General features: G+C 41.0%; 1 protein-coding gene across 2 annotated transcripts in view; it reads left to right on the forward strand.

The window, feature by feature from the left end:
- MOSPD2 (motile sperm domain containing 2) overlaps positions 1-11,839 on the forward strand; it is a 61,223-nt gene extending 49,384 nt beyond the window's left edge. For both annotated transcript variants that reach the window (XM_030573314.1, XM_030573322.1), the window contains exons 13-15: positions 6,272-6,401; positions 9,529-9,631; positions 10,241-11,839. In XM_030573314.1, the coding sequence (XP_030429174.1) occupies positions 6,272-6,401; positions 9,529-9,631; positions 10,241-10,387 (380 nt within the window). In that variant the 3' untranslated portion in view covers positions 10,388-11,839. The remainder of the gene's footprint in view (positions 1-6,271; positions 6,402-9,528; positions 9,632-10,240) is intronic.
- Positions 11,840-18,839: the final 7,000 nt, after the last annotated feature.

The raw sequence follows: 18,839 nt of genomic DNA on the forward strand, positions 1-18,839 counted from the left end.
CTTCAGAGCAAATTAATCATTAAACCCTTGCGTTCAAACCATGTTTTATATTTACAAATGTACACTCACTGGAGGTCCCTTCTACAGCTTCATGGTCTGAGATACCACCTTGGGAGAGTTGGGAGGGTATTTTAGTCAGGATGAGAAAAAGATCCTGACTATCAGGGAGAATGGTGTGCTGTGTGCTGTCCTCAACGTTGTCCTCCTTCTCATCATCATCTTCCCTGTCCGCAAAATCCTCAGGCATGGTGACTGAGAGTACCCCATCATCAGAGTCCATGGATGGGTGGGATGGTGGTGGCGCCCCCCCCCCCCGCCTAGAATTGCCTGCAGTTCCGCGTAGAAGCGGCATGTCTGTGTCTCTGTCCCGGAGCATCCGTTTAATTCTTTGGATTTCTGGTACGCTTGTCTCAGCTCCTTAAGTTTCACACAGCACTGTTTGAAGTCCCTGTTGTGGCCTCTGTCCATTGTGGCCTTGGAGATTTTTTTCAAATATTTTGGCATTCCGTCTTTTGGAAGAGTTTTGATAGCACTGATTCATCTCCCCATACAGCAATCAGATCCAGTTCCTCCTGTACGGTCCATGGTGGAGCTCTTTTTTGATTCTGGGACTGCATGGTCACCTGTGCTGATCAGCTCTCCACACTGGGCAAACAGGAAATGAAATTCAAAAGTTTGCGGGGCTTTTCCTGTCTACCTGGCCAGTGCATCTGAGTTCAGATTGCTGTCCAGAGCAGTCACAATGGTGCACTGTGAGATAGCTCCCGGAGGCCAATACTGTTGAATTGCGTCCGCCATAACCCTAATTCGAACAGGCAATGTCGATTTCAGTGCTACTCCCCTTGTCCGGGAGGAGTACAGAAATCAATTTTAAGAGCCCTTTATGTCAACAAAAATGGCTTCATTGTGTAGATGGGTGCAGGGTTAATTCGATTTAATGCTGCTAAATTTGATATAAACTCGTAGTGTAGACCAGGCCTATGTCCTAGTAAGGAGGAGAGGATTGAAGATGATAAAATACGGGTAGAATCTGATGAGAAAGTCATATGAAAAAGAGTCCCATTCAATTACATCATGTAAGTGACAAGTTTTTAAAGTGCTTTTATACAAATGCTAGAAGTCTAAATAATAAGAAATGAAGATATTGATATCATAGGCATCACAAAAACTTGGTGGAATGAGGATAATCAATGGGGCATAGTAATACCAGGGTACAAAATATATCAGAAGGACAGAACAGGTCATGCTGGTAGGAGAGTGGCACTATGTGAAAGAAAGCATAGAATCAAATGAAGTAAAAATCTTAAATGAACCAAACTGTACCATGCAATCTCTTTGGATAGTGATTCCATGCTCTAATAATAAGAATATAGCAGTAAGGACCTATTACTGACCACCTGACCAGGATGGTGATAGTTACTGTGAAATGCTCAGGGAGATTAGAGAGGCTATAAAAATAAAAAACACAATTATAAGGGGGACAAGTATCAGGAATGGAGAATTACAGCTATCCCCATATTGACTGAGTACATGTCACCTCAGGACGGGATGCAAAAATAAAGTTTCTTCACACCTTAAATGGCTGCTTCTTGGAGCAGCTAGCCCTGGAACCCACAAGAGACGAGGTTATTCTTGATTTAGTCCTAAGTGGAGCACAGGATCTGGTCCAAGAGGTGAATATAGCTGGATGCTTGGTAATAGTGACCATAATATAATTAAATTTAACATCCTTGTAGCGGGGAAAACACCACAGCAGCCCAACACTAGCATTTAATTTCAGAAAGGAGGACTACACAAAAATGAGCAAGTTAGTAAAACAGAAATTAAAAGGTACAGCGCCAAAAGTGAAATCCCTGCAAGCTGCATGGAAACTTTTTTAAGAAACCATAATAGAGGCTCAACTTAAATATGTACCACCAAATTAAAAAACATAGTAAGAGAACTAACAAAGTGCCACCATGGCTAAACAGCAAAGTAGAAGAAGCAGTGAGAGGCAAAGAGGCATCCTTTAAAAAGTGGAAGTTAAATTCTGTTGAGAAAAATAGAAAGGAGCATAAACTCTGACAAATGAAATGTAAAAATATAATTAGGAAGGCCAAAAAAGAATTTGAAGAACAGCTAGCCAAAGACTCAAAAAGTGATAGCAAATTTTTTGGGGGTACATCAGAAGTAGGAAGTCTGCTAAACAACCAGTGGAGCCACTGGACAATCAAGATACTAAAAGAGCACTCAAGGATGATAGGCCCATTACGAAGAAACTAAATGAATTATTTGCATTGATCTTCACAGCTAAGGATGTGAGGGAGATTCCCAAACCTGAGACATTCTTTTTAGGTGACAAATCTGAGGAACTTTCTCAGATTGAGGTGTCATTGGAGGTAATTTTGAAACAAATTGATAAACTAAACAGTAATAAGTGACCAGGACCAGATGGTATTACCCAAGAGTTCTGAAGGAACTCAAATATGAAATTGCACAACTACTAACTGTAGTTTGCAACATATAATTTAAATCAGCTTCTGTACCAAATGACTGGAGGATAGCTAATGTGACACCAATTTTTAAAAAGGACTCCAGAGGTGATCCCAGCAATTACAAGCTGGTAAGCCTGATGTCAATACCGGACAAACTGGTTGAAACTGTAGTAAAGAACAAAATTGTCAGACATATAGATGAACATGATTTGTGGGGAAGAGTCAACATGGTTTTTGTAAAGGGAAATCATGCCTCACCAATCTACTAGAATTCTTTGAGGGGGTCAACAAGCATGTAGACAAGAGGGGCCCAGAGGATATAATGTACTTAGATTTTCAGAAAGCCTTGGACAAGGTGCCTCACCAAAGGCTCTTATGCAAAATAAACTGTCATGGGATAAGAAGGAAGGTCCTCTCATGGATTGGTAACTGGTTAAAAGATAGGAAACAAAGGGTAGGAATAAATGGTCAGTTTTCGGAATGGAGAGGGGTAAATAGTGGTGTCCCCCCCCCCAGGGGTCTGTACTGTTCAAGATATTCATTAATAATCTGGAAATAGGGGTAAACTGAGGTGGCAACGTTTGCAGATGATACAAAAATACTCAAGATAGTTATGTCCTAAGGAGACTGTGAAGAGCTACAAAAGGGTCTCACAAAACTAAGTGACCAGTCAACAAAATGGCAGATGAAATTCGATATTCAGGGGGGAGAGATAGCTCAGCGGTTTGAGCATTGACCTGCTCAACCCAGGGTTATGAGTTTAATCCTTGAGAGGGCCATTTAGGGATCTGGAGGGGGAAAAAAAAAATCTGTCGGGGACAGTACTTGGTCCTGCTACTGAAGGCAGGGGGACTGGACTCAATGACCTTTCAAGGTCCCTTCCAGTTCTATGAGATAGGTATATCTCCATATGTGATGTTGATAAATGCAAAGTAATGCACATTGGAAAACATACCAACAATAGCTGTAAAATGATGGGGTCTGAATTAGCTGTTACCACTCAAGAAAGAGATCTTGGAGTCATTGTGAATAGTTCTCTGAAAACGTCCACTCAATTTACAGTGGCAGTTAAAAAAGCAAACAGAGTGTTGGGAATCCTTAAGAAAGGGATAGTTAATAAGACAGAAAAGATCATATTGCCTCTATATAAATCCATGGTACGCCCACATCTTGAATACTGTGTGCAGATGTGGTTGCCCCATCTCAAAAGATACATTAGAATTGGAAAAGGTTCAGAAAAGGGCAAAAAAAAATTATTAGGGGTGTGGAACAGCTTTCATATGAGGACACATTAATAAGACTGGGAATTTTCAGCTTGGAAAAGAGACAACTAAGGAGGGATATGATTGAAGTTTATAAAATCATAGAGAGATGTGGAGAAAGTAAATAAGGAAATGTTATTTACTCTTCATAACACAAGAACTAGGGCTCACCAAATGAAATTAATAGGCAGCAGGTTTAAAACAAACAAAAGGAAGTATTTTTTCATACAACATTCAGTCAGCCTGTGGAACTCTTTGCCAGAGGATGTTGTGAAGGCCAAGACTATATCTAGTTCTTTTTTGAACCCTGTTAAATTCATGGAGGATAGGTCCATCAATGGCTATTAGCCAGGATGGGCCGAGATGGAGTCCCTAGCCTGTTTGCCAGAAGTTGGAAATGGGCAGCAGGAGTTGGATCACTTGATGATACCTGTTCTGTTCATTCTCTCTGAGACACCTGTAATTGGCCACTGCCTGAAGGCTGGATACTGGGCTAGATGGACCTTTGGTCTGACCCAGTATGGCCATTCTTATGTTCTTATCTAGTGTAGTTAATATAGTAGGTCTCTTCCCTGTTTGGGAACTGCATCCCCCTACACCCTGCCTCGAGGACTATCCCCATGATCCCAGGCTTCAAAAATTGTGTCTTCTACCCACACTCCATCTGTGTGAGTCTCTACTGCCTGGATGAGGCACACACTGTGGCATGCTGCGCCCTTTGTAAGTCCTTCCTGCCGAGGACCAGGGAAGCCCACAAGCTCTGCCTCCACAAATATCTTATGGAGGAGGTCATGCAGCCCCAGGCTCGCTCAGATCCCGGCCCAGGAGACCCCACCACACACACCCAGTACAGCGGCCACCATCGGCAGTGAGTGCCCGCTCCAGGCACAGTGCCTGCCTTGGATCTCCATAGGCTAAGAACAAGTCCTAATATGAGAGTGAAAAGCTCTGACAGGCACAAGAGTCAAGTCTCTGCAAAGGACTGCACCCAAGTTCAGTGTTTCCTCCTCAAGCCGAGTTGGGGATGATGTCACATGTAGATCCGGCTGGACCAGCACCCAAGATACCCCATATGCAAGGCAAGGCCAGGCTCCAATGGAATCCAATGGTACCGATGGTCACCAGGGCACCCAAACATCTGGAACACTCACCGGCATGCACAATACCACCCATCCCTCTGTGTTTATTCACCATATCACTATCCACTTCATGAAAGGATTATTCAGCATTTTTCCACTAGTGCTGAAGCCCACACCCTCGTGTGACCTTAATCTCATTCTCTTTGCCCTCACAAGACCACCCTTTGAACCAATGGCCACATACTCTTTCTCCCACTTCTCAATGAAAGTGACATTCTTGGTAGCCATAACCTTGACCAGAGAAGTCAGTGAGCTTGCAGCCATGATACCAGACATCCCTCCCCCCCACACACACACGATATTCCACAAGGACAAGATATCCTTATGGCTGCATCCCAATACCTTTTAAAAGTGGTATCTGAGTTCCACCTCAATCAGTCCATCCACTTGCCAGTATTCTGCCCAAAGCCACACGCCTCCCCACTGACAGGGTCTGCACTCCCTTGATGTCTGATGCACGCTAGTGTCCTTCCTCCACAGGGCTGGACCATTTCAAAAATCACTTAAACTATTGATGGCCATTGCCAAAAGGTCAAATGGACAAGCCCTCCCATCCCAGCCCATCTCCAAATGGGTCTTGGAGCGCATCCTCAAATGCTACAAACATTTCAGCTATCTCCGCCAGGCAGGATCATGGCCCATTCTACATGGGCACAAGTCGCCTTCTCAGCCTCACTGGCGAATGTGTCCTGGCAAGACATCTCTTGAGCTGTGACGTGGCGTTCTGTCCACACTTTCATGGCACACTATGCCATAACACAAGTGGCAACGAGAGACACAGCTGTGGGCAATGCTATACTACAAATCGCAGAGCCATTAGTATCCTCACACTCACCTCCGTGTTGATCATTGCTCGCAAGACACTCACGTGTGGAATACACATAAGGACCATCACTCAAAGAAGAGAAAGTTACTTACCTGTAATTGGAGGTTCTTTGAGTTGTGTGGCCCCTCTCTGTAGTCCACTACCCGCCCTCCACCCCTCTGCTTTAAACTGGATTTTGTAATGGTAAGAGGGGAACTGGAATGGCATCGACTCGCACTCCATCTTATATCCTCGTCTTGGGAGCCACTAGGAGACTCCCTATGCATGTGCAAGTCAACGGACATTGTAAGAAACACTTCTGGACTCGGGTGCATGGCGAGCATGCACACTCGTGTGTGACATACACACAGGAACCACACATCTCGAAGAACTTCCAGTTACAGGTGAGTAACCTCCTTTTTCTAGTATTTGTGCTGTTCTGTTAAATTTACTTAAACCACACAGTTCACTTTTTCCTTTGTAACTAAAATTATTTTTTAATTTCCTTCCTAGAGAGGTAAAAGTGGTGTTTTAGTGTAAATGTACAACCTCCACTAAATTTATTGTTTTGGATTTTTTGGTTGAGGGTAGGTTTTGCCGCTTCCCTGCAGGACCGTTTCCTGATAATGGCAGCAGAAATGGACCAGGCTTCTGCAGCAGGTGTACCAGAATTAGCTCAGTTTTGGAAAGAAGTCCCTAGAAACAAAGTGATGGAACTTAGGTACGCATATAGTTGGCTTAAAGGCTTTTCTTATGTGGGTTTTGTATTCTCATTTCTCGTATTTGTGCATCATCACCAACATTAAAGATTCTACAAGTTGAATTATGCTCTTGGTGACCCCTGTTCATTCCCATTGCCTGCAGTGGTTTTACAGGTAAAATTGATTGGCACTTAGTTTGTTATTGATGCATAAGCTGTAATAGAACCGAACTCTCACAATGTTAAGTGTTAACACGAGTAAGTAGCAGTAGGAAAAATTATTTTTGTAACTAAAGTGAACAGATGTTACTGCATAGACAAAGTAGATATGCTGAGTAAGAAAGTGCTATTTTTATAAAATCACTTTTTAGATTAGAACTGCCGTTCAGCATTCTCTTGATAGTCTTTTTTTTTTTTTTTTTAGGAGGGGCAGGGTGGTATAATTTCATAGGTGTTTTCTAAAGAGCAAATAGTTAGAAAGAAAAAATAGATAATATAGAAATATTTTCTAGCCAATGCTAGAGTGCTCTTTTCCCCCATCAGACGTGTACTGGTAGAAATGTCTCCTGCAGAGCCACCAGACCTGCTTTAATGAGCGTATACCTTAATCCATGATGCAGAGCTTCTCCAGAACTCCACTTTATTTCATACATACACTTAATTACCCTTACTAACAACTGTTCTTCTATACATTTTTGGGAAAATGTTCTGCATAACATAACATACACTTTCACTTAGAACTTCCAGAATTTAGCTAAATCCAAATCAGTTTTCACCAGGACAACAAAAAGCATATCTCATAACATTCATTCTCTAGTAGAAAACAGATCTGGAAAATTTCATCCTGCAGTGTGAATGTTGGAAAAAGTTAACAGCAATTAAAGTAAAGTCTGGAGGATGGAAGCACTTGGCTTTAATAAAATTGGCAAGTTTGTTAGGGCCTTACAACCTAAGAGCTCTCTTCATCATACGTTTTCCCCCTCCCTCCTTTTACTGAAATTCATGTTTTACTAAATTGCTTCTTTGTGGTTTAATTAAATCTGTTTTTCCAGCTCATATATGTTTGAGATGTGAATGTTGAACCTAGTCATGTAATTCAAAATGATATATAGATGCACATAAGAGAATATTTTATGATAATTAAGCAGTTGGTAAATGCAACCATTAGGTAAATTTTCTGTTGCTCTGTCATTCAATAAACTTATTCTTTCTGGAAAGTGTAAAAGCAATGTCACTTTTCAAGGAATTGTGGGATTATTTCTCACATTTTAGCTGCTTTTTTTCAAAATACAAATCGTGTAAGGGTAGATTCTTCCAAAATCCCCACAGAAAAGAATAAAGTTTTATATAGGAAAACATGACACAATTTTTAGATCATTTTTGTTTACACATATTGGAAAGGTAAACTGTGTGCATTTGCACACTGAGTTTGTAAAATGTAAGTAAATGCTTTCTTGCTTAGACACTAGTATTTTGTTTGGGTAGACTATTGAGCAATAGTGAGAAATTGCTTGACTATATTAAAGCTGCCACAACAGCCTTCAAGGGATACTTGACTAATAAACCAATACAAATGAATGCACCAGGAAGCAAGATGTTTTGAAATGTGCTTGATCCAGTAATGTGGAATGTGGCATGTAGATTTATACAGTGCTGACCTTTTCATTTTCAAGTAAACCTATATCAAGTGCAGTAGAGCATGTCATTATTGCCCACCTAAAATCGTGCATTGTTGTTTGAATATTTATAGACGCAGACGAATAGCTCCATCTTGCTAAGACCTCTCCCAGAGGAAGCCAGTTAGCATTTTGTTTTTTCAAAAACAAGTTATTCCAAAGCATTCTGTCCTTTTTATTCTGCTTTATTCTTCTCTCTAAAGTTTTAGTATTTCCATTCTTCTCACGTAAGAAGACTGAAAGTCTCATGATAAGCTCGATTTTTCCTCACCCACCCCACTCCCTGCAAGCAAATAAATGCATCCATCTCTTCTAATGGGCTTAAATGTTTCCAAATTGGTTCCTGCTGTGTTTTTTATAAAATGCTTTAATTTTCAATATCATGTGTGACATCAGATGCATGCACTGGTTATTTTTTCTCAAGTAACGTTTGTTTTTTTTACCTTGTTATTGTAAACCATGTCTTGAAGCTGGTAACTAAGTATATTTAGGCATGCTTTGAAATTCTGTTTCTGCTTTCTCTGAATATTTTATATTTAACATAAATGAAACAACATTTCTTTGGTATTGAATCTTGGGTTATAATCAGCTATATAGTGTATGTAACTATGTAAGATTAAAAGCATAAAGGTAAGTGATATATTCTGAGGCAGTGGTTCTCAACCTGCGGCCTGTGGGCCACTTGCGGCTCAATCAGCAAACAGCTGTGGTCCATGTGACAACCTCAGGGCCATACCTGTAGTGTATATATATTGTGTAGCTGCAGCCCAAATAACACATAAAGAGCTGCAAATGTGGCCAACCCAGCAATGGTAAATAGGTTGAGAACCACTGTTGTAAGGGGTTATTCTGTTCCTGTTCTGCCTTCATCAGGGCCGGAGCTACCATTTAGGCAGCCTAGGCAATCGCCTAGGGCACCAGAATAATTGGTGGGCGCCGTTTTGCCGGAGGAGGCGGCAGACGGCTCCGGTGGAGCTGCCGCAGTGGTGCCTGCGGAGGGTCCGGTGCTCCGCGGCTCCGGTGGAGCTGCCTGCGGACGGTCGGCTGCTCGTGCAGCTCCAGTGGACCGCCCGCAGGCATCACTGCGGCAGCTCCAGCGGAGCTACGGAGCACCGGGACCCTCTGCAGGCACCACTGCAGCAGCTCCAGCGGAGCCGCAGACCAGCGCGCAGAGCGGTGAAATTGCCGTCCGCCTAGGGCGCTCAAACCCCTAGCACCGGTCCTGGCTTTCATACTTCAAAAGCTGTCACAATGTAACCATGGTATTTTGGGCATGATCTATCTCCTGTCTACTTCATTGGAGTCAGAATCATCTCTTTGATAAGAATGATGTACTGAACTATTCAGTGATAACATGATTGAACTGTAATATATTACGAATAGTGTGTTTTAGGTTTTTTGTCCTTTAAATGTTTTTTTTGTTTTAGTTAAAGCAACAGACTTTATAGTAATATAAATTTAAATTTTCACAGGTTAAGATGTCATGTTGTAGAAAGTAGCAAGCCTTCTACTCTGACATTAAAAGAGAATTCATTTAATATTCCTACAAAAACCAATGAAGATTTACACTTACAGGTAAGAGTATTCTTTCATACAAAATGGTCATTGGACAGAATTATAGATTAATAGCTTGCTGCTATAAATGGCAGTAGAAGATTTAATGAAATAGTACAAAACAAGTTCAAAACTGAAAATATTTTCAGTGGAGGAATTGAATGCTTCAGAGTAACTGTAAACTAAATACAGTGACATCATTATTTTAATTATTCTTGATATAATGAACTCGGCTACATTTTCCACTTCCAACACACTACTCTCATTCCTTTTATATGTATTACATACCTTGAGGAGTAGAATTGCTAAGGGTCCCTATCTGTCGATTAGTAGAAAAGTGTCATTTTTTATATACATACATACATAGATATAGCTAGCTAGCTATAGGTTAAGATAGAATTGCTTATACCTCTGAAATAATATCTTCTACAGATGTGATCCAAATTATGGGAGCACATTGTGATAGAGGAATTCTTGAAGATGTTTTGTGTGTATCTTATAAAATATACTGTTGGCTAATTTAGTATTGTAACTGCTTCTCAGAATTACGTACAGCTAAAATCACTGGAGATAAGAGAGTTCATTCAGCTAAAAGCTGTTTAATATCATATAACCTGTTTTTCTTTTCAGCTAACTCAATTATTACAGGTTAATAGAAGGCTTCAAGAGCAGATTGATTGCTGTGTCTGGTTCCAGCAGCTAATAGTTGTATTAGCATTGTTCTTAGTTGCTATTGCTGCCTTTTGCTTCTACGTGTTGTACACTCAGAGATGCTAAACAGCAATGCTTTGCATTACCCCTGCTGGCTGTGTTAATCGGTTTGAAAGGAGAGAGAATCCAATGCTGCTCCATTAAACCCTGAAACTACCAAAAACGAGAGAGGTCTGTGCTGTAAAGTACAAAGCTGAGTCATACTATTTGCTGTTAAAAGAAGAAACGAAAGACCAACAAGAGTTCAGAAATTTACTGAAACTGTCTTGATGCTTACAGTACAGAAAAAAGAAGATATTAAAAGAGCTAGGAGCTATGTTCACTGGACAAGTTACTGAATATTACCAAACAGAAAAGATGAGTAAATGTAACAATATACCGTAACTTTAAAACTGCATAGAATATATTATTTTTCTCTTTTTGGTTGAAGTACTTTGAATGTCACCTTTTTAGTTTCATTCATTCTCATGCGTACAGGATATACTAAAAGGTGCAAGCAGGCTGCTTAAATTTATTTAAAAAAATAACTTTTTTTTTTTTAACAGAATTGTTATATAGTACAGGTTAGATTTTTCTTACATGATGTGTGTATGTACATAATGTATATGAAAATAGGGAGACATGGCCCTATAGTACACAGTAGTTAAATGGTGATTCTTTTTGAAATTCAGGAACAGCATTCTTATCATGGTTAAGTCTTTATTTTTGTTTTTTTCTGAATGTAAAACTATTGTATAAATATTTCATGCCAAATAGTATACACAGTACATCAGTTTGTAGCCGTATTCCCCAGAAAAAATGCCTGCCATAATTCTGAAGAAATTTGATAAAAATACGTCTTTTGAGATGCTGTCTTAATTAATTATAGATATTTTGTTTTATTAAATTTTCCTACTTTAATGTTTACTAATTTCACGTTGTTGTGGAAGGAACTCTTTATACGAACTTCAAAGCAACTTGCTGTTAAGTAGGTCAGCAATAGTCAACTGCATGATTCATATAAAAGCTAAAAATCAATGTAAGAAACATTTCTGAGAAATGTGCAATCATTCAGTCATGCATGAATATTTGGAGGAAACAAGCCAGATCAGGAAAAGATTGAGTATATTAGACAGACTATGAAAAATATAGTATCTGCTGCTTCTTTGAAAGCATTTTAGGAATGGTATATAAAACGAGTGAGAATTTATTCTAGCAAAGATTCTTTGTACTCATTTCTGTAAATATTTATATTGAAATGATCTAAAAATGTAAAGCCTAAAAGGAGACATGGTATCTTTCATAAATTTTTAAGGGTCTTCCCCCCCCCACCTTTTTTTTTTTTTTTTTTTTGACTGACCATTTATAATAAATGCTTGAAACTTAAAACTGAAATCTGGTTCTTGTTTTCACCACAAATTGGCTTGTCTATATAAGTCTCTTTATTAGTGCTGGGCCCGATGGCTTTGATTTTTTTAAATCAATTAGAAAAGATCATTGCAGAGTTCATGTTATATTTTGAATGTACTGTTCCCCCCCAAAAAAAAAAATTAAGGGGGGGGGAAAACAGGACAAACTGGGTGTCAGTGTCTCTTCAATGATTATAGGTGTGGCATCATTGACATAAAGTAAAAGAAAATTGTTTTAAAAAATTTGACCAGTATTTTATTCTACAAAATTAGGTAGTGAACTAATAGACTAATTCTGATTCAGCAGATATCAATCCAATAAGATTACTGAAAATTTACTATATAAATGGAAAGCTTTTGCAGAAATACCTTTGTTCTTGGTGAGCTATACTGAATTAACTCATACTTCACATTACTTTATCACAATGTTCTCTTTATTTTTTCATTATTCTGGATTTTGTTCAGTTTGCTTTCTGCTCTTCTTGTATTTTCTATAATATTTAATACATTCAAACATAAGTTACCATTAGCCATAATGTTTAAATTATTTTTCTGTACTTCAGATTCCAAATATTTCACTGTTAACAAAGCATTTAATGGAACATCCTCTGGAAAAATAATCTAGAGTTCTGGTAACATACAGTAATTTGTAAATTAGAGACAAGTTTTACTAACTCTGTTTATAAAATGCTTATCACTAATTTTGACTGAATATAGTAGCACTTTTTGTAAAATTGCAAGAAATATATTCTTAGAATCTTTGCCAATATAAATATTCTAATGCTCTGGTGCTTTCATATATTTTCAGTATTTTTAATACAATGTTAGTATTTACTTTGTATAATTGATCAGATGAACATGTTTTCTATTTTAATATGTTTTAGAGGAATAAATGCGCTTGTGAAAGATAAGGAAAAAATGTGGCATTTACTGTTTAGAGTCTTAAAAAATTGATTGTAGAGTTAAAAATCTGTGGGTTTTGCGGTAAGAGTTTGTCCTTTTAGGGTACAGTTCCTAGCACAGTGGGACACCAACCTAGCAATGGCGTTTAGGTACCAGGTTTACCCTGTGTGTGTGTGTGTGTGTGTTTGTAATGTACACACAGCAAACACACAGTCTTGTTAAACCTACCCAGAATTTCAGTACCATATAGCATATGAAGATATAAATGTAATCCAAAGAGCATAATAAACCACATTAATTTCACTTTTGGGGCTAGGTTTATTTGGTATTTCCTCAGTGCAAGGGGCTGGACTTGAGGACCTCTGAAGGTCCTTTAGTGGCCTACATTTCAACGATCACGCAACATACGGTTACTCTTTGAGTAGTGTCCCTATGAGTGATCCACTTCAGGCACACGTGTACCTCTTGAGCCTTGATTGGAAACTTTCAGCTAGAAGTGTCTGTTTGGCCCGTGCAAGTTCCTTATGCCTCCTCATACCAGACACCAAGGCTATATAGGGGTGCATGGGTGATCTGCCCTCAGTTCCATCTCAACTGCCTCGACCTGAGACAGAGACTTAGCGTGTCTGTCTTGAGCATGCCTCAGCCTTTCTAATATTTCCTTAGTGTTAAAATACTTAGTCTAGTAGTTGGTGGTAGTTTGTGTAGTTATAGTTAATTAGTTTTTATACATGTTGAGGGGTTAGTTTGTTCTCCTCTTCCTTTTCCTTCTGGGAGACTTCTTTTCATGGCAGAGCATGCCTGGCTTGCCAGGCTTCAAACACTGCCTCTCCTTCCAAGAGGCCATTCCTGTAATCAACAGCCACTCTAAGCATGTCAATTGCTTAGAGGAGTCCCACGTCTCCCAGAAGTGGAACTTCTGCTTGGCCCTCAATTCTAGGGGAAGGAAGAACAGGGAGATCAATTAAATACTGTTTGTGATGAAACGCTCCCTGTGACCAGAACCAGGTCAGGAGACCCTCTCCCCTACATACACCATACATTTGGCCCCAGACAGATCCAGCGCCCCCTATGCTTTGGGGCATGCTTCCTGTAAGGAAGGGAAAATTTTGAAGGCTTCTGGGAAGACTCTCAAAAAGAGGAATGTGGACTCACTCTGGGAAAGCAGCTCCAAAAAAGATCAGGTCTCCAATCAAGTCTATGGTCTCTGAGGGTACCATTGAGACCAAGGACTCCTCCGCTGGTACGAGTTAGGCTGTGAAACCCCAGAGCTCTGAAGAAAAGAGACATCCCTTCAGTAGGGCCCCAGTATGCTCTCTCAGTAAGAAGAATGGTCATAGGGCATTATTGAGTTGGGCCCAGCCATTGATATAGACCCAGCCTTCCATACCGTTGCAACCCTTATCCCAGCCATTGACATTGATGCAGTCTATCCAGTCATCCGTACTGGTGCATTTGGAATCAAACAAACGATGACACCCATCTTCAACTGCAGTGTTGCCATCATCATCTTTACCATCAACTTCCGTGACCAGGGCCTTGGCTACCATGTTAATGCTGGATCCTTTCTCAGTACTGCATGATCCTATACTCTAAGGACTTTTTGGTATCGGATGAACTGGAGTCATTGCTTTTTTGATGGGTACAATGTGGCTTTCAGTGTTGAGACCCGTGTCCAGGCTACTATCCTCTAGCACTGCAGGACTCCACCATTTTCAGTTGGTGCCCTCTCACCATAGGATGATGTGCAGAAGGAAATTTCTAAATGGTGGTGTTTCCTAACATACTCCTTCAGGAATACCTTTTCAGCTTGTCAACAAGGAGCATTATACCGGTCACCAAGGGTAGTGGAGCCAGTGCTGTATGCCACCTCTACTTTGTTGTAAATTGATAGCAATTTACCAAACCACTGGTAGTGTCTTGTAAGGAGACCAGCGTTATGCAACCTTCACCTTGCCAACCAGCCTCCTCACAGGAGACAGTTGAGGAGCAGGAGGCCAGGCGGATGAAATTCCAAGTAGTCTTTGTTGGTGGACTAGGCGGTTATGCTTCCATTGCTGACAACTTCAGACAATTTCAAGACCTCATTAGGAGGATAGCTGCCACTCTTCAGATCCCTTCAAAAAGGTTAAGGTTCTACAATACAAAGTGCTGGATATCTTGCAATCAGCAACACTCTCTAAAATGGCGCTATCTATCAATGAGGCTAAAATGGTGTGGCAAACACCTGCCACTTTTGTGCCCCCACCCCCCTTGTAAAAGGATGAATAAAAAGTACAATGTTCCCCCCCCCATAGATTCTGACTTTGTTTTCCTGTCTCCTACCTAACTCATTGGTGGTACGTGCAGTAAGTGAATGGAGTAGACAGCATTTTTCTAGGTTTATCTTACCATAAGGACTAGAAAAGGTTGGATCTCCTATGGGCGAAAGTCCTATTCATCAGCAACCCTGCAATTTTTAATTGCAAATTAGCAGGCAATCATGGCTAAATACAACCTCACCAATTATAACAGGCCTGTGACCTTTATTGAACAATTGCCACAAGTACACGGGGAGCAGTTCCAGTCTGTAGTCTCTGAGGGCCAATTAATAGCCAGAACTGCTCTTCAAGCATCCTTAGGTGCTGCGGAGGTTGCAGCCAGATCCATCTACTCAGTGATAGGCATGGGGCATCATGACTCCAGCTCTCAGGGTTTCCAAAAGAGGCACAACGCTGTGTGCGACTTCCCCTTCAACAGTCATAAACTCTTTTAGGAACCATGAAGTGTTCTTGCACATACTGAAGGACTCGAGAGCTACCTTACAATTCCTGGGTATATATACACCTACAAATAAGAAGAGTTTTAATAGGCCACAGACTGCTCAGAGGTCACGTTCTGCTCAGTTTTCTGGATTCCACAGATCCTCTGAACACCCCAGAAAGAGACAGATTCCAGAGAAAAAGAGCTGCTCAACCACCCTACTCGGCCACCCAGGCCTCATCCAAGCAGCAGTTTTGATAGGTTGGTCAAGAGTTTGAATCCTCCCATACCTCTGGAGTTATAGTTGCATCCATTGACCCAGCTTCCTCTTTGGGGACCATCCAAGCTTGGGGTCAAGGGGGTCATGGAGGTCATAACATCAGGCTATACCATCCATTTTACATTGCTCCCTCCCTTTCACCTCCATTCCCTGTCACTCTTCAGAGACCCTTTTCAAAAGCTTATGTTAAGACAACAGTTGGACTCTCTCCTCCAGCTTAGAGCAATAGAAACAGTCCCTTCCCCTCACATGGGTGCAAGAGGTTTTACTCAAACTGTTTCCTGGTGTCAAAGTCTTCCATCCTCTGTCATATCTTAGATCTAAGATACTTAAACAAGGATGTGAAGCCTCAAAAGTCTAGGATGATGACTATGGCAACAGTAAGTCCTTTACTGGAGGAAGGAGATTAGTTTTCGGCTCTCTACCTACAAGATGCCTATTTTCATATATCAATACACACATCACACAGGAAATACCCACGCTTCACCGTAGGCCAGGATCATTTCCAATACCGGGTGCTTCCCTTTGGCCTGTCATCATCCCCAAGGGTGTTCTCAAAGGTATTGGCAGTAATGGCAGTTTACCTTTGGCAGGAAGTGATCCTGGTCTTTCTGTACCTCGACAACTGGCTGCTCAAAGGTCTCTCCTACAAAAGTACTATTATCCATCCACATGGCCCTTGCTCTGTTCCAAGAGTTGGGCCTGCAGCTGAATGTAAAAAAATCCACATTGACACCTGTACAAAGGATGCAGTTTGTAGGGGCATATTTGGACTCATTAATAGCCAGACCCTACCTTTGTTTGGGCACTATAGGACATGGCAGCTTGCACCTGTGTGATGGATTACACAAGGCTGCATTTTTTATGCTTCCAGGATTGGCTCAGATCAACCTACTCCCCAGTCAGGGATATTCTGGACAGGCCGTGATGGTTCCCCTGCAAGTTTAAAAACAAACAAACAAACAAAACAAACAAAAAAACCTCCCTAAACTGGTGCAAATCAGTGTCTGTGTGATGTGTCACACAATGGAAAAGTATGTCCAGAGATTTTATAACCAATGTATTCCTGTTAGGATGGGGAGCCCATCTCAGTGCCATCACAGTTCAGAGCAGGTGGACAACCCAGGAAACAAATCTACATATCAGTCTATTTCAGGGCTGTCCGGAATGCTTACAGTCATTTTCTACCCCTCATCAAGGGCAAATCAATCAGAGTCTTGATGGACAACATACCCTGCGTGTTCTACATCAACAAGCAGGGAGGAACAAGGTGCCCCATGCACGGAAGCAATGAAGCTATGGAACTGGTGCATAACCCATCAGATCTGTATTCCAGTTGTCCACCTCACAGGCATTTGGAACACCACAGCCAATGCCCTCAGCAGACACTTCTCACAGTACTATGAATGGGAGTTGGGCACAGATTCTCTACAGCATATTCCAAAGATAGGAACTGCCACAGGTTGACCTTTTTGCTTCCTCCGAAAACACGAAATGCCCTCTTTTCTCCTCACCACTTCTTGGGAGACACCTTTCTTCTATGTTAGAAGGAAGGGTTTGTTTTATGTTTTCCCCCATACACCCCTAATTCTATGGGTCATAAATCAGATCAGACATGAGAGCCTTATAGTGCCTACCTCTCCAAGACAGCCATGGTACTCATATTGCTTCACCTCTCTAACTGCCATTCAAGCTTCCAGCCATTCCTTATCACCTATCTCAGAATGTGGGGTGTGTGCTTTATACTAGCCTGGTTGTTCTGCATCTCATGTTATGGTTCCTCAATGGTTCTGTAGTTAGAGGCTTCCTGCCCTGTGGAAGTACAAGAAGTGCTACTAAACCGCATGCAGACATCAACCTGTAATACTTACCTTCAGAAATGAAAAATATTCTCTTATTGGTGTGGTCATTGCTCCCACTGGCCTGTTCTGTTCCATTTCCACTTATCCTGGATTACCTGTTGGATCTGAAGAAATTGGGATTATCCATCAGCTTGGCCAAGGTACATTTGGCTGTATCAGCCTTTCATCCCACAGTGGAAGGATACTCCATATTTTGCTCACCCAGCATTTCTAGATTCATTAAAGGTAGGGCTATCTGTACCTCCACATTATATAGCCAACCCCAACTTGGGACCTCAACCTGGTTCTCAATCACCTAATGAGACTTCCATTCAAACCAATGGTAAATTGCTCTGTGCTCCATTTATCTATGAAGATTTTCCTCTTAGTTGCCATCATGTTAGTCTATAGGGTTGGGAAAATCAGGTCCTTACTGGTGGATCCCCCCCACTTTTACAGTGTTCTTCAGAAATAAGTTCTCCTACATCCACAGTCTATATTCCTACCAAACGTTCCACTGGATTGCTACTTTAATCAATCCATCCACCTATCAGTGTTTTTTCTGAAACTTCATAGTTCTCAGCAGGAATACTATATTACCATACCATGGATGTTAGAAGAGCTTTGACTTTCTATTTTGGCTAGGCAATTTTAAAGATCACCTAGGCTTTTCATCTTTATGGATAGATCCAGGGGATAGTCAGTCTCTCTCTCTCTCTCTCTCTCATTTCAGAGATTATCAAAATGGATAGCTGGTTGTATTTTCACTTATGAGTCTACAGGTTCTAACTCCCCCCCCCCCCAAGGTGATAGCACATTCAACCAGATCTTGGGCAACATCTATGGCTTTACTGAAGAATGTACCAATTTCTGAGATATGTAGGGCCACTACATGGGATTCAATACATGCATTTATGAAAGATTACACCCTTATCCGTGACATCAGATCTGATGCAGCACTTGGTTATGAAGTATTATCTTCAGTTCTAGACTCCATTCCAAAACTCTCCCCTCCTAAGGAAACCGCTTGGAAGTCACCTGAAGCAGAATACCAGTAGGGATGGAAGAAGGAGAAATGACACCATGTGCATACCTGTGGTCTGTCACGGTGTGTGTCCCTATGGACGCTCCATTACCCACCTATTTCTCCATTACTATGGACTGTTCTTTCAGAGATGTTTGGGTAGAGAACCAACACCCACACAGCCCTATAGAGCCTTGTTGTCTGGCACAAAGAGGCATAGGTCACATGCATGTGCCAAATGGGCATAGCTAGATAAAAATCTCTGATCAAAGGCCCTACAGGCACATGTGCACCTGAAGTGGAGCACCCAAGTGGGGACACATCTTGAGCAACCTCAGTT

Source organism: Gopherus evgoodei, chromosome 1 (assembly GCF_007399415.2).
Source record: "Gopherus evgoodei ecotype Sinaloan lineage chromosome 1, rGopEvg1_v1.p, whole genome shotgun sequence".
Taxonomy (NCBI): domain Eukaryota; kingdom Metazoa; phylum Chordata; order Testudines; family Testudinidae; genus Gopherus; species Gopherus evgoodei.